Raw genomic sequence first — 22,932 nt, 5'->3', positions numbered from 1 at the left:
AAATTGCGTTCCAAACTTTAGCCGATGGCCTAAAACCTGAGTAAGCGTTGGTCTGGGGCTTAGGAGGTTATTTCCCCTCATTAATGTATTGTTTAACTGGTTCCTGGCTTGTGCTGCGGATTTGGAAACAGCCGAGTGGCCCAGAAGGAGGGAGGGGGAGGGCCTTTTATCCACATGTCTATTAGACAGATGGAGATGAAAATTGGTCTGAGGTCAGGCCATTTGCAGTGTTCTCTCAGCCTTCGATTTTCCTCTCATCCTCACCACAGATCATCTCAAATGATTCAGTAATGACCAAAAGTGCAACATTGACCTTTATTCCCTGGTGGATTACTGTTTCACAGTCCAAATGGCAGGAAGTCTATTCTGTTCTTCCAGAAGGAGCTCAGCATTATTGAGGCAGCCCAGCCTGGTGGGAACCAGTGTAACAGAATACAGGGTTCAGTTTGGTTTCTGCTGCTCTGGGAAACAAGAATTGACATGTCCCAAACCCACATAATGAATGAAAGGGTATCTGGGATGCTTTCTAAAAACACACATAAGCATATAAATTGATTTGTCCATTTGTAAAAGAACTGGTGAGTTACAGGAGTAGTGACTTCTGGTGGCCTGTGGCTTATAACTTGTTTTCACATTCATGGCCCTGATTGTTCCCCCTTCTAGGTAATGCTTCCTCAGTATAGCTTAGACAACACAGTGACATCATAACGCTGGTTCATTTTCAAATTACAAGTTGGCGTGACAACTCAGTATAAGGGGACTCCGGGTTTTTCTTTGACATGCTTTTAATTATACATATTTTTGGTCAATCCATGTAACCCTGAATAAAATATCTCTCATGCAGCACCCCTACCCCCAAAGTGGCTTGATTGTTGTTTTGAAGAGTTGGTAATTTTTTTGTTGCTTAGATTTTTCCACAGATTGCATTGTGATGCTATGGTCAGGGTTGTTTTTTTGTTTTTTGGGTTTTTTTTTTAGTAATTTAATTTTATATTTAAAATGATATTCCTGTTTGCCTCCACTTGCATTGCTGAGTAAATACTCTGTGAATCTTTAATACACTAGTGAAGTCTGTCATCTAGAATCCTTGTACTTACCCTCTTCTAAATATTTAAAAACTTTTGCAAAAGGAGTATGCGTTGAAAATTTTCACCAGCATCCCACATTTCATTTTAATCATGATCTAAGATGCTTTTCAAGAAAATAATTTGTTTCTTGACTGTTGATTTCACTGTGCACGGTTCTTTTTCTACCTCAGTGGCTCCCAGCCTGTGATGGCTCCCCCTGCCCCCCATACTTGCTGCATTCTGGAGCTTTGTGGGCTTCTTCGATTGTGGATTGGAAAGAGAATCCCAGGTTCCAACTGGGAAAGGCCAGGAACCTTGTCTTCCTTCCCAAAGGACCACCTTTCCAGTAGCTCAGCCTGTGAGGAATAAAGCCCAGGGGTGGGACTTCCCAGTTGAGACTGAATTTGGGGCTCTGAAGGCTTTGCCTGGGTGCTCACCATCACAAACCTGTATCTAACTTGTGGCCATTCTGCTGCCATGCCACATGGCACTGATGGGCTAGGCCTCCCGGTAGGGTAGCTGCTTTCTTTCCCTAAGAAGTTGCTTTGGAAGAAGAATAGCAGCCGTCATGCATATGTGTGGGTCATTCATCTGCAGCATGCTTTTTAAAGTTTGGGAATCCCTGGCTCATGGTCACCCCGGGCTGGAATTTCCTTTCCCACTATCTGGATTGGCTAAAGATTCCAACCTGTTTAGGGAAATACTCAGTGCCCAACTATTTATTCAGTGATCTCCAAACAAGATGTGGGAAACGAGGCAATGGTTAATGGTAAAGCTAATAATGATGGCTAGGGCTTTATACAGTTAATGTGCACTGGTTGTTTGCTTTGTCGTGACGGAAGACGTGGAGATGGTGATTGTAGACGGTTGGAAGTCAGTACCAACCAAAGACAGGTTACACAGTTCTAAAAGGTAGGTGTTACTACATTCTTTTGGGAGGAAAATAATGTTAACAATTTTTGAAAAAGAACAGCCTCCTAAACCCCATTTTCAGAGGTAACTGGATTTTTGCATATTCCTGTGCAGTCTTTGTCTTTACATAGGCATGTTTTATTTTCGTAATTGTAATTTTAGCCTTCGTGCCAGGATGATGTAGTCTGCTTTTCCTCCCACTAACCCTGCTATTGTATGATATTATCTAATTTCTCATGAGTTCCCTAATGACTAAGACCCGTGAAGAGGGTGAAAGGTGTGGGCTTGCTCTGGGTGTGTTCCAGGAGAGGCTTGTTCTCTTTCCAGAGCGAGAACAATAGGTGGTGACTTCATGGTCGTGTTCTGTGATTCACCCCACGGAATGTATCTTGAAAACCTTCTGTGGCATAGCAGTGCATTTTCCTTTAAGGGCCACCAAAAGCTGTCTTTTTCCATCACGGGACAAGTCCGTACTATTTCATGTGAGCAGCACTTGCTGAACTCCGTAACAAGGGTTTCTGAATAATGGAAATGTGCTGTTTGAGCCCTGAAACAGCTGCGATGCTTTTGTCAAGGATGCATCTTTACCAAAATGACAAATTAAAGCCCAAATGCTCTGCTTGGCAACAGTTGGGTCAAAACATTTAAGTCATTAATTAGAAGGAACTGAAGGGGGAAAATTTTTACACAAATACACAGTGTTGCAGACTCAACTTCATCTTGGAAAATGCAACTGAATTCTTACAAAAAAAAAAAAAAAATGAGGGCAGCCCTCAAGTGGGGCCTGCCAGGCTTGTCATTTGCAAATAAATCAAAAGACCATCATTGCAGGACAGAGAACCAATGAATAGAGTTGCTTTGTCATTCTTTGATGGGCCCCACACTCAAGCCTGCTATTAAAAATGAATGCATTCAAGAGGCTCTGCATTAAGAACATAAACAATTAAGGGCACTTGAGTTGCTCTGCTGAGAGCTTTCTCCGGAGATGCAGGCCCCTACAATCTGCCTCACGAGGAGCCAGAGAATGGGAGCAATTAGTGTTGCTATCTCAGCCCCAGCAGCCTTCAGCAGGGGTTTTTTTCCCCCTCCCCTTCCTTTTAACCCCTCCTTGTTTTCAGAGGAGCCGGGAGTGTGAAAGATGGGGAGGGGGGAGGATGGAGTATGCGCCCAGTTGGAAAGGGCTCAGGTTTAGAACACGGTAGGAGCTGCCAAATGAGGGGGAGGTAGGACATAAAAGTTATTATCTGCCAGTAATTGGTGACTTCTGTTCTGATTAATTGAGCCACTAAAGGGTTTCTGTCATCTGGTACTCTTTGTTTTGTTTTAATCATAGGGTTTAAGCAGGGGCGAGACTACATTGCCAGGGATGGAATCATTTAAATGAATATTGTTTGAGGTTTCCCACAGTAGGCAAATGTGCTCCTACATCCCCCCCCCCCCCCCCCCCCCCCCCCCCGGTTGTGTTCCTGTCTTGCTCTAATTTGGTAAAATTGAGTGGAGAAGGGCTCCGTGGCTTGTGGCAAGGCCTTGGGGGAGAGATGGGCCTGACCTCCCTACCTGCTTGTTTCTGTGGCAAGGCCTTGGGGGAGATATGGGCCTGACCTCCCTACCTGCTTGTTTCTGACCCCAGACAGGTTTTGCTAACCTTTCAGCCCCTTCTCTCTGGGAACCTGTACAGATTGACAGGTGTGAGAGGGTCGGCCCTGTTTGTGCACTAAGCAGTTGTCGCTGCAGCCACTGTCCTGGTGGACCATGTTTTCAGCGTGGGTTCCTGGTCCAATAGCTGCAGATCATCTGGGAACTTGTTAGGAATGCAGATGCTTGGGCTGCAGACCTCTGGACTCAGTCTGGGGCGGGGGGGGGGGGGGGGGGTGGGGGGGTGGGGGGGAGGCGCCCAGTCATCTGTGTTTTAACAAGGCTTTCATGTGATCTCACTGCACCCTTAAGTTTGAAAACCACTGACAACCTCGTTAAACCATTAAAACCTCAAAGAGACACCAGACCCTTTCCATTTGGATTTCCCCAAAATGTGGTTAGTCATTTATCTACGTATTTATATTTTAAACAGAAAGCTACTCTGATTCATTAGAATATAAGATAAAATTATCTTTCCATTAGCATACCTGTGAAGCAAGGTGCCATCATGCTGGGATGGCATGTGGAGGTCTGCTAAATAGCCGACCTTCTGAAGAAGTTCTCCAGGCAAGGAGCCTTTCTCCTCCTGTAAAGGACAGGGCAGAGTATTGAAAGATTGTTTACAGTGTTTTGCATATATCATTTTAGGTACGCAGTTTTTATTCAAACATCTTGAATTTTTCTTAGGTATATCAGATGTCATCTTTAGGATTATAGAAATGTATTCGTGGATGTGTTTTTGTGGAGTTTGCTTTATGGTGGAGCTAGATTGTCTGATGTTAGGGCTGATGCACTGATTCTCTCTGCCTGTGAAGGGGAGGATGAAAATGCAGAGTGGGGCGGCTACTCTTTATTTGCAATTTATTAACGGAGGTCCCTTATGAAATTCCTGCTCTGCCTTGCAGAGCACTTCTGCCGTATCAGTGACAGACTGGGGCCACTTGTTGTGGTACCATTGTTGGCTGAGGAATAACACGCTCTTGGCTTTGAGCTGCTGTGGTCCTGTTTGGCTGTATTGCTTAGCAAACAAGGCTGAGTTCATCAGCTTTGTTTCCGGTTTTGAGTGTGTCCCTATTTCCCACTTCTACTTCTTAGAGAAAGGACTAGGCAGAGAAAGTGGTTTCTAATCTTGCTTTATGATCCTGGGCCAATCATTTCCTTTAGACATTGGTTTTTCCATGTGTGATAAGAGGGTTGTAAGAGGCTGGGCACACCCCAAGGGTTTCAGGGTTTAAGTCAGTGCCACTTGTCAGTCACAGGAGTAGTGAGTGGGTCTGACCGTTCTTTTCTCCCTTCCCCATGTAATCATACACTTAAACAGTAAATCAAGGGTGGTGTTCCCAAGGCCACTGGAGGGGGAAAAAAAGTTACAGATAACCCTGCCACCCCAGCATAATTACTGTTTTTATTTTGGGTATCAAATTACAGTGCTTGGCCACATGCGTTTTTTTTTTTTTTTTTTTTTTTTTGAATAGGCAGCCTAACACCACATCTTTGTTCTTCCCCTCTTGCTTCACCTAGTAAATGTGTTGGCCATTTAAGCATCATTATCCATAAAAATGACTTTAATGGTTGCTAGCCATGCCTTTGGGTTGATGTAGTATATTTAAACATTCTCCTAGTATTAGACAACTGATATATCAGGAGGGCAAATGTTAAGTTTTTCAAAAACTCTGCAGATGGTTGTGATGTGTTGAACTGCTCTTATATCTTTACCTGGCTTTTTCTCTTTTGCTTTGAAGCGAGTGCCGCAGTGAACAGCTTCATGCATGGAATGCTTTTCATCTGAACTATTTCCTTAGGATAAATTCTTAGCTGTGGGAAGCTTTACCAAAGGGTTTGAATAATTTCATGCTCTTGAAACACATTGCCGAGTTCTTTCCAAGACGACTATACCAATTTACTCTGTCATCAGTAATGTTTGATTGTTCTGGCTTCCCAGAGGACTCATCATTGTTGGCTTTTATTAATTCTTTTTTTTTTTAATAAACTAACTTAACTGGTGCAGAATGACCCACCTTGGTTGTCAGTGAGATTGAACTGTTTTTTGTGGGGGTTTTTTTCTGTATTTCAGGTTGTCAATTCACAGACTCAGAAGCTTCCAGTCATAAGGGATTTAGAGATTATTTATTTCTTTTTTTGTATGCTTTATTTTCATGTTCTTGCCCGTTTATCTGTTGCCAGACACTTCTTACCAACACTTTACTGTGTTTTTCTCTTGGCTTCCCGCTTGGTTCAAGGAAACCAAAAGATCAGTTTGCCAGCCCTCAGCACAAGCAGCATTTTTTATGATCCTTCAATTTGCAATTTAATGGTGGTGGAGTTTCCCCTCCCTAAGCAGACTTTGGGCAAGGTGCCATTCATTGGATTGCTTGGAGACCCATGGACAATTATTCTTAAGCAGTCTTCGCCCTGTTTTGTGCTTCAGACAACACTCATTCTGTATTACTCTGTGTAGTGGAGAAATGGGCAGACGTTGGGGAGTGGACTCTTCAGGCTAGTAAGTAGATGGAAGGTATAAGGAGTATGAAAAACTGGAGAGCCGAGCTCTTCGGAATCATAAGATCCTACAACTTTTAAGTTCAGATGCCCGGAAGAACATGTGTTCAGTTCAAAAGCCCTGCAAAGATACACCAGGGTTTGGTTCATAGCTGGCCTTGGAGGTATTTGACCATATTTAACTCGGTCAAAAAATACATGTACGTGGATCTTCTCCTTGCTTAGATATGATTTCTTCATGTGAACAAAGCCTTATTCAAACACTGTTCAGACACATCTTATCTGGTTGCATCTTGGTCATTGAGTTTAGGGTGTATGGAGATTCCATTTTAGTTTTAGTGAAACATTCCTTTCAAAGTGTGTTGAATGTATACCGTGTGGTCAGTGTTGGTGGGGCAGGTATGGTGAGGAGCTGTGTCCCTGTTCAGTGGATGTCTTGTTCTCATGCTTCCCATCTTGCACGGAGAAGACTTTAATGCCAGAAAAGCTGGTAAGAAACTGTACAGAAGCTTTATGTAAATGTGATTTTAAACATAGAGGCTTGGGGCACCTGGGTGGCTCAATCGATTAAGCTTCCACCTTTCCGCTCAGGTCGTGATTTCATGGCTTGTGAGTTCGAGCCCTGCATCAGGCTCTGCTGACAGCTCAGAGCCTGGGGCCTGCTCCAGGGTCTGTGTTTCCCCTGTCTCTCTGGCCCTCCGCCACTCATGCTCTGTCTCTCAAAAATGAATAAATGTTAAAAAAAAATTAAAAAATAAATTGACATAGAGGCTTAGTTTGGTAAATGACAGTAAATGCTGTGGAAGATCTTGAAGGGCCTAGACAAGTGTTTTTGGTGTTATGGGGCAGCTTCTGACTGGATTTGAGACAGGCCTTCAAGAGTTGGGGTAAGAGTGTAACACTTTGTCTTTTTTTTTCCTTCAAGTTTGTTTATTTTGAGAGAGACAGAGAGCAAGTGGGGGAGGGGCAGAAAGACAGAGGCTCTGAAGCGGGTTCTGTGCTGACAGCAGAGAGCCCGATGCAGGGCTTGAACTCATAAACTGTGAGATCGTGATCTGAGCCGAAGTCAGATGCTTAATCAGCTGAGCCACCCGGGTGCCCCAAGAGCATAGCACTTTGTAGTAGTGTAGCTATAGTTGACATATTTGCTCACTTGATTCTGATGAAACACTAAAGCAGGTTGGCAGAGACCTGGGGCCCAGCAGTTGAAGTGACTTCCCTGAGGACACCTCCTACTCATTTGCTGAGATGCAAACCCAAGTTTTTGGATTAGGAGAGCCAACCCTGTTATAACCAAATCAGTATGGGGAGTTGGCATTGACAAGGAGAATTGAAGATCTTTCTGGACAGGCAGTTTGGATTCCTGTTTCCTGCTTGCTGCTTCAGTGTGGCAGCTGTTCATGAAGTAAGGCTTGATACTGGAGCCTTTCACCTGCTGGTTAAGCTTCTGGGCACTAAGTTTCCTTGCAAATCTGGTTTGGGGAAAGCTCTTGAACGCTGACTTAATGTTGTTGCCTTATGTGGTGTCAGAAATACAAGCACAGGGAAAGTTTATTTATAAGCGTTATGACTATTAGCAGGGACCGAATATAATCTTCAGCTTTGGGCAGGAGAAGGATTTCTAGGTGGAAAATATGGTTAGCCTTCAGGTTCCCCCCTTCAACGCTCTTCCCCCCCCCCCCCCCCCCCGGAGTTGTCCAGCCCTCGGAAGACGTAGAAGGCAGTCTTGAAAGAGTCACAGAACTTTCTCAATCCCTGCTGAAGCAGGGTCACACGTCCAGTTTAACCTGCTTGCAAACTCTGTGGTTAGGAATTAGAAGCACAAGTGGAAAACTGCACCTTGTTAATTTGTGCTAAATGAAAGGTCTTATCAAGAATATCCTTGCATTCAGGCAAGAGGTAATACTGAAGAATTATTGTCAGTTTTTATGCTATCATCCACACTGTTTTATTTAAGGGCTGGGAAGAATGTTTATGAAACCGTCCTGGGGTGGGGGGGGGGGGGGGATATTTTAGAACGCCCAGAGCATACTATCAGGGAAGCAAGTGGCATCCTCGGGAGGGTAGGTACTCTCTTTGTGGAGAACCAGGGCAGCTGGAGGAATGTCAATAAGTCAGAGGTGAGATCTGAATTCAGCTTCATGGCTCAAAATCCAGCTCACGTGTCAGAGGATAGTTTAAGATGAGGGCTTTGAGACCTGGCGGAGGAGGGGACAGCTAGGATAAGAACCTCCTCTGTTTTTCTTATTTCCATTCTTTCTCCAGATCATTTATTGCGAATTCCCGGGGCAGATGGTATGGCTTTTGATGTTTCTTCATTGGTTTGAGCTTTGATCTTTAACCTTCTTCTGTTTTCGTTCTTACCTACTCTCCCCTAATTTATATTGTCTCTGCTTTAATCTGTACTTTTCTCCTTTTGTGTTTAGTAACTTTGATATTATTAAAGGTTCGTGAGTTCATTCCAGAGTCTTAACTGTCCCCTGGCAATTAAGTTTAGTTCTCCCTTAAAGCCATTTTATGTAATAACACATATAATTATTATTACAAATTACATCTTCTTAAACAAAATAAATTCCATTAACAGCCCTAGAAGAAAATTAAGAATGGCTTCTATAATTTTGGGGTGTTCTAACCCTGGCCTGAAAGCCAGGAACACAGGAAAAAATTCTTTATTGTGACCACATAAAAATTTAAAGTTACTTACGGCAAAAAAATCCATAGTAAGCAAGGTTGAAAGACAAGTGGCAAGCTGGAAAAACTATGGGAAAGGGTCAGTATTTGTCATATGGAAAGGAGTATTACAAAAAGTGATGAAGAAACACCAAAGGAAAAATAGAGAAAAGGACATATAATGTGGATCAATAAATAATATGAAAAGATGTTTAACTTAAGGGAGAATCTAATGCAAATAAAAATGAGGTCATTTTTTAAAATCTACTAGGTGGCTAAAGATTTTAGAAAGGTCAACAAAACCCAATATTGACATTGGGTAGGAGAACAAGCCCCCTCATAGACCAATGATACTGTAAATTGTAACCTTCTCTGCTGGGTACTTTATCAGCATGCATTACAATGTAAAATATGTATACACTTTGACCTAGCAGTTTCACTTCTAGCGATGCCTTTTGGAGATCTATGTAGCGGGTTATTCCACACAGAGTTTGTAATTACGGAAAATTAAGTGAAGTATGAATATCTACAGATACCAGGAGTGCTTAAACACTAGCATGCTTGTATAGTGGATGGTGTTCTTTTTTTGTTGTTGTTTTTCTAAGTTCATTTATTTATTTTGAGAGAGAGAGTGCCAGCGAGCACATACAAGCAGGGGAGGGGCAGAGAGAGAGGGAGAGAGAATCCCAAGCAGGACTCCCCCACCCCACCCCCTGAACTGTCAGCGAAGAGTCCAACACAAACCGTGAGATCATGACCTGAGCCGAAATCAGGAGTCAGATGCTCAACCGGCTGAGCCCCCAGGCGCCCGTCATATGTGTATTTATTGAGTGGAAAGGTACCCATATACGTTTTTTTTTTCCTAGACATAACATATTATGGAAAAGCAGTGTTTATAATGGGACCTCTTCGTGTAGAAGTAGCTGTTTCCCCTCTGGGCTTGTGTGCACATATATAATGAAAGTCTGGAATGATGCTTTCCAGAATCACCAAAATGTTAACTAATCATGGATGATAGACTTAAGGTTATTTTAACTTTCTTTTTTATTTCTGTATATACAGCTGTGTGTGTGCCTGTGTATGCTCAAAGTGAGCATATATCATCTCTAAAAGTGGAAAATCTTAGGAGAAATTTTGAGAAGGGGAAAATACAGAATACTGTTGGGATGTATGGAGTGGAGGCTGACGACCTACAAGTCCACAAAGGGCATCCCTACTCCTTCACACGTACCCAAACATATAGTGCAGAACCCTGTTGTGAAAGAAAGGGAAGCCCGCCCATACTTTCGAGGAGAACCATGACCTTGAGTTAGCTTGAGTGTGTGGCTGTGATCATACGAGCTGGGTGGGGCTCACCCAGTTCTGTTTTTGCACCTGGTACAGCTTCAGCCTTTTTGCATAGATCTATTTGCCCCGCTGGTTAAAGCAAGGTCACGGGTTTGCTCTCTGTGCTAGTCATTTCCCCCTTTCTTCCAAGGCAAGGTCTGTATGTAACCCTAGCTCATTGGTGGTCAGGGAGAATGGTTGGGTTGGCCTAAATCCCATCCCATGAAACCAAAGGCCTTGTTGCTCATTTAACTGGAATCATCTTGGAGGACAAAGGCAGCTCTTTTTAATGTACTTGATTACACAGTTCCCGAGTTTTCTACTTCATCTTACTTATTCCATTCTCGCTTTCTCAAGGGCATGGTCTGTGCACTTCATAATTTTCTTCTCCTCATGTTCCTTTTCATTGCCTAATTCGGTAATAGAGGTGGCATTAGTAAGCATTGACAGAAAATGATGAAATAAATAAGGTCAACGCTGGGACTCTTTTAAGATGACTTTTTTTTTTTTTTTTTTTCCAAGCGGAACTGGTTCTTCAGAGTTAGAAGAAAGCATAGCTGCTTTGCAGTGCTGGAGGATGTTGGAGGTGGGGTGGGCAGGTAGATTCTCCCCTAGGCTGGAAGCAGAGCACCTTTATTTCTTCTCTTGGCCAGTTTGTTCCTTAGAGCAGAGGGACTGCTGTGGATTTGGACTCGAGGCAGGGACTTCTGCTTTCTTTACAATAGTCTGTGCCACAGACACTCAGGACACATTTTGTTATGTTCAGCTGACCCTTGGGCTCTGTCAGGGAGGTGTTTGCATTTGATGCTGAATTGTGGGCAAACTTGACAAATACCTAGAACATCTCAATATGACCCTCATGTTGGACTTGGGTTCTGTTTCAGCAATGTTTTTCTTGGCTTGTTTGAGACAGCGAGACTCAGTGAAGGCTACTAACGTTGAAGTCGAATATGAGTTGTATAACAGGTGGGACAAGCAAGGGGGCACCTGGGTGGCTCAGTGGGTTGAGCACCTGACCTCGGCTCAGGTCACAATCTCACAGTTCATGAGTTTGAGCCTCACGTCGGGCTTTGTGGTGACAGCTCAGAGCCTGGAGCCTGCTTCAGATTCTGTGTCTCCCTCTCTCTGCTCCTCTCCTGCTTGTGTTCTGTCTCTCTCTCTCAAAAATAAATTAAACATTAAAAAAAAAAAAAAAAGAGTGGGGACAAGCAGGAAGGAGGTCTGTGGGCTCCTTTCTTCTCTCTCACTCTCGACTTTGTCTTGAAAGCTAGATGGTGTTTGACCGGTCCCCTGCCCCGCTGGCCTCTGACACCAGTAGGAATAAACTTGCTGTAACAGTGTAAATGTGTGTTGGTACACCATAATTGAATAAGCGTACAAGGGGCTTGGCAATCACCAGGTTAAAGGATCATACAGCCTTAAACCATGCAGATTTCCCAACTCAATTAAACTACCCATTATCTTTTCTTTAAGTGACCAATAAAGCGTGTGGTTATGTCTTACTTTGCAAGTGGGATTAATATCTGCTGTTTATCTCCAGATAAATATTAGCAGCACAGGCCGGGAAAAGCCAGTTTTATGCCCTTGAGAGTGAGGTAGTGGAGGGCTCAAGTGTTGGGCATGAAGTTTTATCTTTCTGAACTGATTATGAAGTATACTAAACATTTATCTGGCTTTGTCTTTATAGACTGAAATCGCCAAGAGATTGAATACAATTTGTGCACAAGTCATTCCATTTCTGTCTCAGGAAGTAAGTAAAACTGTTCAGCTGTTAAAGTGCAATTATGTTGCTTCTCTGTTTGCAAATTAGCTAGTTTTAAGATGTTAATTTTATCACAAGGAACAAGTGTGAAGAACATCTGTTACAGCTGAAGTGTGTAAACCCCCTGCTATTCCATCTCACAGATCTGAGGGCACACTGTAAAAGTGGTGACAGTAGCTCAACCCCAAATTAATTTTTTTTTCCTGTGGAAGACTGCAAAATGACGATCAAACAGAACAGCTTTTCTTTTCTTTGACGAGTAGTATAAGCCTGGTAGCTGCTGCTGATTCAAGTGTCCTTCCTCTAGAGAGCTTTTCCTTTGCTGCGTTTTCAGAATAGTTCCATCAGGGTTGACTTGACCATGAAAGCAGGTGTCTCATTGGTCGGTCCTTGTACCTCAAGTCAGGTTGACTTCACGCTGTCCACGAAGGAAGCGGATGTTCATACTCTTCAAGTTTACTTTACTTTCGGATACATGCCGATAAATGCTAAACTGTTTTAAGTGTGTACAGGATGCATGTGTCTTGAGACAGAAAAGCTGTAAAAGCTTTTTGGGCCCGCAGCTAGAATACTGGGTGTGTGTTCTTGTTAGTATCTGCTGCTCCTTGCTGGATAGCACCCCTCTGCCTTTTCCTGCCTAAAACATCTACTTGATGTTACAAGTTCGATTTGTTAACCTTTGGCATCATGTTGTTAGACTTGAGTAATCCTGGTTTCTGCTAAAGTCTCATGCTTCCCAGAACAAAGATGTGGCTTTGTTTTTATTTGTGGGTGGAGTTGGGAGGTATGCAGGGTGTTTCCAGCGTGTGAACTAATTGTTGAGGGGGGGGTGGGGGGTCCTTCGTTTTCCCCTCAGGAGGATGAAAAATCTAAAGGCTAAAGAAGGAGAGGAATTCCCAGAGTTCCCAAAAACTGCTGGTGGGTTGAGATTTGTTGGCCAGAGAAGTAATCGAAGATTTCAAGTTTAAATTTTCAGTATAGAAATGGGGGTTTTAAACTAGCTGTAAACTTTACCTGTTCAAACTTACAACAAACCCCTTTTGCAGGCCAGGGTGATCTTCCGAATCCCATACTATTGATTTTCTAAGGCTTCGGGTTATCAGTTTGGATATCCTTTTTGACTTTTCTATCATTCCAAGCCCCAAATTCCCATCTGAAGTTAAGCGGGGACTAGTGTTGGTTAGAAATAGGGAAGTGCCCTTCTCTGTTTTCCTTTTCCTGCTGTACTTGTGTTCTGTGAAATAGCAGTAAGTGCTTGAGACCTTCACATTTGAATCCATAGTCTCCTTGATCTGCATTGCATGTGCCTTTGTGTTTTTGTTGTTGTTGGAAGGTACAGTGAAGTTCTTTGCTAACACTTTTTCTTCTCTTTGTTTTCGAAGCATCAACAACAGGTGGCCCAGGCCGTCGAGCGTGCCAAACAGGTGACCATGGCAGAGTTGAATGCCATCATCGGGGTACGTGGCCTTCCAGGTCTACCTCCTACAGTGTGTATAACCAGCTTTCATTTCTTATTAATTTGATGGCTTAATCTGTCTACCTATCTGTATAGTGTTATGTGGTTTAACATTGGCCTGTTTGATAAGTATGGGGGAGGGGGGCTTAGGTATGGCAAGGTGTGTAGGGGAAATACAGAGGAGCATAAGGAAGGTGATAGCAACATGTTGAGGAGGGGAAGAAATACCTACTTTTCAATGGGAACATAAATGCCGTGTATCCTCTGACACTTAAATCACCCTTGCTCTATTAGTTAAATCAGAGCTTCAGGTTAGAGTTGTATATACTTCCCTTACTTCTGGCTTTTTTTATACCTTTTTTTATACCTTTGGATCACAGAGAGGTCAAGACAGGTCTCAGAATTATCCCTTTTTTGGTCATCTAGGGTATTAGACCCAATGTAACTGCTCTTTCCCTTTCTTGTGCCTCCTTCATGAATTTTTAAGTGGCACCCCAATGAAAAGAGCGCTCTCTTGCCGTTGAAGAAGTGATAATTGTCTGCCCCAGTGCTCTCTAGCCTTTCACCAGGTTTCTGCTCTCCTGCCTTGAGTTCAGTTAGCACTCCATGCTGGCGACTGCTTGTCAATCACAGGTCATTTGCTCTGCATTAATGAGCCCAGTGAACCATGCGGTCCATCCCCTGCATGAGCCCTTCCCCCACCACTGCAGGACCCTGGATGGTTCTCATGTTTGCTGCCCTTCCAGACTAAGCCAGAGAAGTAGCTGAAACAAGGGACCATCCTTTCTGATTTTATTCATATGTGACTGCCTTGAGCGGATTCAAATCACTCATTTATCAATTTATGTTAATTGCTTGTGAGAAGATGCCCTGCTGGTCTTTATAGTTCCCTCAGACACTTTGTAATGATAATTAGACATGCTGCTGTACGGATTAAGAGTGCCATAGTCCAATGACGGCCACAGACAATGGAACCAGTTAATCCATCAGGGTTTAAAATTACATCCCAACTGGAGATGGAGAAAAAACATAAGAGCCAAGGAGGATTAAAGAATGAGCCTCAGCTTGAAAACTCTCCTTTCATCAGTTTCTCAATTGCGGATCTGCAGTCGGGTTGCCTGTGGTAAGCTATTGGCAGTCAATTAGGTGAAATAAACTGGGAGGGTGACCTTCATTTCCTTTTAATAGCTTTTTCCTCCCCGAAATGGGGAGCTTCAGTGGATTTTCAGCTTAAATTTTATTCAAGCTGCTTTATTACACTTGACAGCTTAGCTCTGCATAAACAATTCTCCCCTCCTCCTCTTTCCCCCAGACCCAGGCTCTGCCTTTCTCCCCCTTTAGATCACATTTTTGACTGTTACTTAGTGGGCTCTCTAATCACATTTCAACAAAAAACACAATTACATCTGCATTTGTCGGCTGCCTTCTGTACCCTTTTCTTGTGTAATGAATTGCTTTATTTCAGAGATCAAATCAAATATTCGCTGGTACTTTTGCATGTACCGTGTTTGATTAGCAAAGACTAATAGCAAATTGTACTTGTAGCTCGAGCACAGAAATTTTTTAACCCAAATGAATGAGGATGGAAAAGCCTGTTTTGATTAAAGAAAAACATATGCAAAGCAGTTCTCAAGTACCCAGTTAAACTTTGTGGAACATGTTTGTTTTCTGATAGTCTCTCAATTTTTACATATCATCCTCATACCTACAAATTCTCAAAGGCACTGCCCAGTCCTCCACATTAGAAAGGAGGAAATTGTATTAACCAGATGTTTATAGGTAATACCCACTTTGAATTGAATCAGAAAATAAAAATAGCAGGTTGCTCTAGAAGGGCAGATGAATCGCTAATTTTATGAATGGCTTTCATCCAGGAAACATGTTGTTGAGATTATAAAGGCAGATTAGCTCTGATAGCTAGCAACAATAACTCAAATCAGTGAATTGGGCCTAGCACAAGACTTAATGCCAATTGCATGTCTCCAGCATGTGCAGTTTTTTATAATTGTAATTTTTGGCTCAGTATATTAATTTATGTCAGAAGGCTCTTTTAAAGTTCGTAGTGATCAATAATTATCCTGCAACCGTAAGTTTCATGCTCTGGCATATGCTTGATTTTTGCTTGAAAGGAATTGTGCGCGTCCCGGAAAATTGAAGTAGCATAAAATTGGGTTGACAATTCAGTGGACCTTTGCACCCCTTCATTGAACATGCAGTGTGTCAACCTGTCTCCCCAGAGGGGAGGAGGCTCCGGGAGGCTGTCTGTTCCTACAAGCAGCAGCTGCGCACAGAGTAAATGCAGCCCGGTTTGATAGCAGCTGTCAGTATTGTTCAGGAACGACTCAGGATGAAGAACAATGGGAGAGGCCACGCTCTTCGTCTGCATCGACTTTCAGGCTAAGAAAAGAAATAGTAATTTAACGGTTTAGACATCTATTACAAGTGTGAAAGATCATGAAAGAGTAGCCTTTAAAATGCAAATGAGCCGAAACATTCTCATTCCCTTTAAGGTACAATCAAGGGGGCTTACTGCTTGCTTGGCAGGGCTAAAGACATTTCTCTTTAGCAAACCTGGAAAAAGTGAAATCTTCTCAAGGACACCAAGCTTCTAACGTAGGCTCAGCTTGTGTCCTGGGACTCTGGATGGTCTTGGAGAAGGACGAGAGAGGTTCAATTTTTTGCGTCCTTGTTGAGTGAATTAATGACGCCCATTTCTCAGCAGCGTAGCAAACTTAGTTCTCGTACCTGACAAAAAACACTGAATTTTAAATCTTTTCCACTACAGATAGCACCTGCCTTTAACTTACAGATTACTGGTATTTAAGAAAGATAAGTCTCTTGGATACTTGATATTTGGAGAAACTATTGAAATAGTTTGGCCATACTTTTTTTTTTCTCAACAGTTTCATTGATAGTGTATTTGATAATTGGTGGAATAATTGCAACCCTGATTCCTGAATTTTGCTTTTTATAAGCTCTTTTGCTATTAAACAAGTTATGTTCTTGTAGCAATAGAAAGTATTTAATAATGCAGAGATCTTAATAGGCACAGTGTTTATTTGGTTTGACACAGCTCACTTGTGCTTTAGAAAACAGGTGGGAAGGGAAACTTACTGGAGGCCTTGATTTTTTTTTTTTATTTAATCAATTAAATTTATTTATTTTTTACATCAGGACAGTCTCCATGATGTAAGCAGTCTTCCTCAAAAGATTTTTTTTCTTTGGGGCACGTGGGTGGCTCAGTCGGTTGAGCGTCCCGACTTCAGCTCAGGTCATGATCTCACAGCTTGTGAGTTCGGGCCCCACATCGGGCTCTGTGCTGACAGCTCAGAGCCTGGAGCCTGCTTCACATTCTGTGTCTCCCTCTCTCTCTCCCTCTAACCCACTCACATTCTGTCTCTGTCTCTCTCAAAAATTAATAAACATTAAAAAAAAATTTTAGAAGATTTTTTTTCTTTTTCCAATTTAGAATTCTGTTAAAAATGCTCAAAACAAAATAGGTTTTTAGATGACAACAGTTTTTGGAATAGTTAACGTCCCTGAAGGCAGGGAAAATGATTCAAGGACTCTTCAAGATCACCTTTCCTTGTATTATTTGGGGAGTTTGGCACTAAGAACTTTTCTTCTACTTGCTATAATAATAATTGATTTTCATTGAGATTAGTTTCCAGATAATTAGTGTTATCTTTTAATGGGTTTATGTCACATGTAATTAATATAGATCACGAAGATACATATATATTTGTACATATGGGCTTTTTAAAAAATTGAGGTATATTTTATATTGTTCTAAATTGCACCAATCTTTTTTTTTTTTTAATTAAAAAAAGTATTTATTTTTTGAGAGAGAGTGAGTCGGTGAGGGAGAGAGAACCAGGGACACAGGATCCCAAGTGGGCTCTGTGCTGACAGCAGCAAGCCCGATGCGGGGCTCAAACTCATGTACTGTGAGATCGTGATCTGAGCCAAAGTTGGATGCTCAACTGACAGAGCCACCCAGGTGACCCACACCAATCTTTTTTTTTTTTTTTTTTTTTTTAAGGTTTATTTATTTATCTTAGAGAGAGAGAGCAGGAGGGGCAGAGAGAGAGGGAGATGGGGAGAATCCCAAGCAGGCACTCTGCTCTCAGTGCAGAGCCTGACTTGGGTCTCACACTTAGGGACCATGAGATCATGACCTGAGGCAAAATCAAGAGTTGGATGCTTAACTGACTGAGCCACCCTGGTGCTCGTGAATTGCACCTATCTTACACATATAGATCACTTTGGTGTGTGCACATACCCTGTACCCCACACTACTTTTGCAGTGCAAGTTTTCTCTTTCACCCCAGGAAGTTCCCTTGTACTTTTTCTTAGCCAGTGTTTCTCTACTCCCAAAGAAAGATGGTTTTTGTTTGTTTTTTGTTGTTGTTTTTGTTTTTTTGAGAGAGGAAGAGAAAATCTAAAGCAGGCTCCTCACACAGCATGGAGCATGACTCGGGGCTCCATCTCACAGCCATGAGATCATGACCTGAGCTGAAATCAAGAGTCAGACGCCCGGTTGCTTTTTGATGAGCCAGCCAGGTGCCCCAGTTGCTTTTTGATTGAAAAATAAAAAATGATTGGCCAAGTGTAATTTAAAACAAAACAAAACAAACCCTGCATGATTGTATGTCCACTTCCATCCGAGTACTGGCTGCCCAACTTCATGGTGTTCTGTACTCATCTTTCTAAGAGCATTTGCCTTGTGTTACCTTGGACAGAGCATAGGTCTGGGATCAAATGGACTTAAGTAGGACACTTGGTGCTGCCACTCTGTAGCCTTATGACCCTGTACAGTCAGTTAACCTCCTTTAGTGTCACCATCTATAGATGGATAATACCTTCTACCCTGCATGGCTTTTGTGGGGATAAGACCTTGACTGGCAGCCTTTACCCAGCATGGCGTCCTGACTCCTTGAACTGCAGTTCTGTCTGCCTCGTCTCTAAGTACCTGCAGCAGATCTGTGAGTCCATTTGCCTAAGTGCCCATGAGGGGTGATGGCTGCAAGTAGCGGGTCACCTCCCCTTTTGTCTTCTCTAGTGGTTACATGGGGTGTCGGTGTTTGAGATTAGACCCATCCAGACGCTCTGCTCCTGCCATTCCGTTGTCGTGCATGAATGACTTTTAATAAGGAGGCAGCAGTGAAGAAATGTCGGCTATTTGACTTTAGATGAGCAAAATTAAGGTTCAAAACAGAGGAAAAAGTTAAATTTGGGGAACAGATGGAGAGAAAATTGAGAAGCAAAAGTGAGGATAAGACCCCGTTGGCTTCCTTAAGAGGAAGGGAAACAAGGCTTTTGCTGGCACTGAGGGATTGCACAGATCATTGTGATGGAATTGGAAAGAGAGAGAGAAGAGGTGACCAGATGACCGGGGCGGGGTTGCCCTTCCCATACCACAGAATGCCTGATATTTGATAGCTGCCCGAGTGCTGACGTGTTGGATGTAAGAACATTTGAGCAATTTCCCGTAGCAATGCCTGTGAACTTCAGGAACTCCGAACATTTAGGGTTAATGTAGGCCACCTTGTTTTTCCTTTCTTGTTTATTTGGATCTTGTCTGACTTAATTTTCCATGAATAGAACTTCTGCCAAGGCCTTTGAAGCTGCAGTTATTGGTCAGATGTGTATATTCCTGCTTCATAGGCAAACTTATAACTCTCTATGTTTTGAAACAACTCAGTATGAAACGAGAGAAGTCTGGGGGCTTTTGTGATGTCTGACTATCTATGTTTGTGTAGGGGATGGCTATGAATACAAACTCCTGATGTGTCTGTAGTAGACTTCCTGTCCTTAAGAGATTGAGTTGTAGACCTACAGGCTCCCCATTGTTGCATGAGGTGATTGGTTTAAGGATTAGTAAAATGTAGGATTATTTTTCTCCTCCGGCTGTAGCTGTCAGCTATCTATAGGATTGTAGTGTGTGAAGTTTAAGAGGATGAGGTTAGCCTCTTATTCTTATGAGTATGCAGTTAATCCCTGGAAAGCCCATCAATAACCCAGCTGTAAGTTTCTTTATAAAGCAAATTTGCCCTAGGAGAATAATGCATAGCCTGCTACCAAGAGGAGAAAATGAAATGGCTACAACAAGCATGGATCTTCTAGCTCTGCTAACTTACATTTAGTGATATACCCTCCACCTAAATTCTAGTGGTCCAGCCCATTTATTAATTTTCCAAGGAGAAGGAGCAATATTGCAAAGTCTGTTACATGTATCCCACTTCTTTGGTTCAGGTTAGATTTTTACTGAGAGTTGATGTAGGTATGTCTGCCAAATGCAGGGCTTGGCTTGAAAGTCTGGGTTCTTCCAAATAGTCTGTGTGCTTTTTAGTTATTAGAAAACTTGTTGAGGCATTGTTTACTTTTTCATTTACCCGCATCTATTCATGTGATCTGTACTTGATTCCTTGGAAGAAGACATCATCATGTTTTCTCTCTTTTCAGAGTAGAAAGTAGAGCACCCCATGTTAAGAGTTCGAATTTTGAGCAGACGAGGTAGCCGAGTGGTTAAGGCGATGGACTGCTAAGAGTTAGATTTTGGTGTTTTTTTAAAGTTGATGTATAATTTACATACCATAACATTCGCTCTTTTAAAGCATACGAATCAGTGGGTTTTAGTATATTCACAAACTTGTGCAGCCATCACTGCTAATTCTAGAACATTTTTATCACTTCAAAAAGAAACCGCATGTCTCCCACCCCCCAGTCCCTGCAACCACTGATCTTTCTGTCTCTATGGGTTTGCCTGTTCCAAACATTTCATGGAAAAGGAATCCTATAACATGTGGCCTTTTGTGTCTGGGTTCTTGCACTTCGCATGAAGTTTTCAAGGTTTATTCATGTAGCATGTACTGTAACCCTTTTTACTCGTGAATAATATTCCATTGTACCAATATATCACATGTATTAATCCAGTCATCAGTTGATGGACATTTAGGTTGTTTCCACCTTTTAGCTGTTACGAATAAAACACAGTGAATGTTGTGTACATGTCGTGTGGACGCATTTTCTTCTGTTGTGAGTCTAAGCCTACAAGTGTGATCGCCGAGCTATGTGGTTACTCTGTTTAACTTTTTGAGCAATCGCCAGATTGTTTCTTAAAGTAGTGGATGAGAATTCCAGTTTTTCGACATTTTCTCCAACATTTGTTCTTGTCCATCTTTTTGATGCTAGCTCTTACAGTGGGTGTAACATGGTATCTTGTTTGTGATTTAGATTTGCATTTCCCTGATGGCTACTGACATTGAACATCTTTTCATCAAAACTTTACATGGTTTTAGAAGTGGATCTACCTAGGGGTGCTTGGGTGGCTCAGTCGGTTGAGCATCTGACTCTTGATCTCTCCTCAGGTCATGATTTCACCAGTGATTTATGAGTTCAAGCCCCACGTTAGGCTCCACGCAGCGCAGAGCCTCTTGGGCTTCTGTCTCTCCTCTCTGCCTCTCCCCAACTTGTTTTTTTTCCTCTCTCTGTCTCTCTCTCAAAACTAAATAAATAAATATTAAAAAAAAGAAGTGGATCTACCTAAATAAACATGGTGTTTTAAAACTTACTCTAATTCAGGCCTTTCAGTCCTGGTGCTCTCTGAGTATTGTCACCACTGTAACCGTCATCTAGGGCAGGTGGGACGAACAAGTAAGTCGGTGATGATGCAGGATGAGTTGGCTTTTGTGGATTCTCTGAAATGCAGAAAAAATAAAGATGAGTTCAGATCCTCTTTAGAAATTTCGCCCTTCATCCTGGTGCCTGCCTTCATATAGGCTGTCCATTTTGCCTGCATCATTTTCTGTGCGCTCCTGCATTGAGATGGGGCCTTGAAGTGGATTGGGTTTTGTTGTTGGTGGTGGTGATGGTGGTGGTGATGGTGGTGGTGATGGTGGTGGTGGTGGTGGTGGTGGTGGTGGTGGTGGTGGTGGAGTGTGTGTGTGTGTGTGTTAAACTGTGTTCAAGTGGCTTGAGAATTCTTGGCCCCACTAAGCAGTTTCTGCCTGTTTATCACCCTTGCCCCTCTTCATGAGAGAGGCCATTCACATAATGGGAGGATTTCAGGTGGCTCCTATAGTAGTGTCCTTGATGCTTCTGCTCCCATACAGTTCTTTCCCACTCTCCCTGCTTGTTTACTGTAGCATGCCAATTTTCTTTTTCTGCAGTCTCCCAAGATAAGAACTGAGTGTTTTAAAGAACAGGGAAATAGAAATCGAGGAAGAATGATTTGGAGAGAACTGTCAACAAATGCTACTTTTCACATTTTTTTTCCCCTTTAAAAGTGTTTAAATACCAAACACCATAAATGCCACTTACTGTCACGCTTTTAGCATTAGAGATGCTATTTTGGGCCATGGTTTTAGTTCTGGTTGGGTTCAGTTTGTGATCTTGTGACGTGGTTTTCCCTAAGGTTACAAAGCGGGTTAACTTTCAAAAATTCAAGTTGATTCTGTGGTCGGTGATAAAGAGCTTAGCAATCTGGTGAGGTTAAGGTGGGCGTTAGCCTTCTTTTTCTTTCTGGGTGTCCTTTCCAGTTGTACAGGCAGCTCTGTGGCGATAAAGCATGTGCTACAGCTGTTTCAGAAAGAAAACTGTAGAAACCACTACAGCATTACATTAAAGCTGGGAATGTAAACAGCAAAGTCAATTTCATTATAGTAACATAATTGACCCAGGCTGCACTAGGTAAAATGGGAATTAAAATTCTGAGTGCGTGGCTGTTGTTTGACATGGATGAGGTGACTTTATTCTTTGTGGGTTTTCATTATCATTAACTCAGGGTTTCGTGTTTGTTTTACTTGTCTCGCTCCCAGCCTGTCCACATTGTTTGGGTAAGAGCAAGTGCATGTGTCTCCTTCTGTCAACACCGAAACCTTTACAGAACCACCTGAGAGGCGCAAAAACACCAGTATCTGGAAGTTTCCAGTGTAGCTGTTGTACCTTTTTTTTTTTTTTTTGCCTTTTTTCCCCCCAGTGTAGTTTTTTAAAATTGTTTGATGAAATGTGAACTTTTTTCCCATTGTTTTATTTTAAAATACTAGTCAGCTCTGGGAAGCAGATGCTTGTTTTGTGAGTTTTGACAGGGTATTTCATGGCAATGAAGGGACAGTGAACAATTGAATGCTGGAAAGCGTTTTTATTTTTTTAAGCAACAATTTGTCAGGTCACTTGCTGTATAATAACATGAATTCTAATGTAATGGGGCAGGATTCCAGCTTCGATCTAGACTAAAAGTTTTCAGCCTCTGCACGGTTGACATTTTGGGCTTGTTAATTCTCTGTGGTGGGTGGGAGGGGGCTGTCCTATGCATTGTAGGATATTTAACAGCACTCCTCCCACCCCCACAATTCCTCCAGGTGTGACAACTGTAAATGTCTCTATACATTGCCAGATGTCCCTAGGGTGGGGAAAGGAGGGTGTCAAAATTGCTGTTTGAGAACCACTGGTTGTCTGAGAAACCACCTGCATTGCTAAAAACGACCATTGCTCATCCAAAATATCTTTTCTGGTAGCTTGACAAGCTTTTTGCCTGTGTGTCCTGTGCTGTATAAATCTGCAAGCATTAACTAAAAAAAAAGAAAAAAAAAAGGTTTGCTAAT

The 22,932-nt window shown here is 42.4% G+C and overlaps 1 protein-coding gene across 4 annotated transcripts in view; it reads left to right on the top strand.

Annotated features, from left to right (window-relative positions):
• TLE1 (TLE family member 1, transcriptional corepressor) overlaps window positions 1-22,932 on the top strand; it is a 90,470-nt gene that overhangs the window by 16,894 nt on the left and 50,644 nt on the right. Inside the window, exons 5-6 of one of the 4 annotated variants that reach the window (XM_042912382.1) lie at window positions 11,797-11,859; window positions 13,254-13,328. In XM_042912382.1, the coding sequence (XP_042768316.1) occupies window positions 11,797-11,859; window positions 13,254-13,328 (138 nt within the window). Of the gene's footprint in view, window positions 1-11,796; window positions 11,860-13,253; window positions 13,359-22,932 lie in introns of all 4 variants that reach the window. The other 3 variants (XM_042912381.1, XM_042912385.1, XM_042912383.1) reach the window with 3 other exon arrangements.

The sequence above is a fragment of the Panthera leo genome, chromosome D4, assembly GCF_018350215.1.
Source record: "Panthera leo isolate Ple1 chromosome D4, P.leo_Ple1_pat1.1, whole genome shotgun sequence".
Taxonomy (NCBI): domain Eukaryota; kingdom Metazoa; phylum Chordata; class Mammalia; order Carnivora; family Felidae; genus Panthera; species Panthera leo.
Note: the sequence above shows the minus strand (reverse complement) of the source record. Positions and strands in the feature narration are given on the sequence as shown.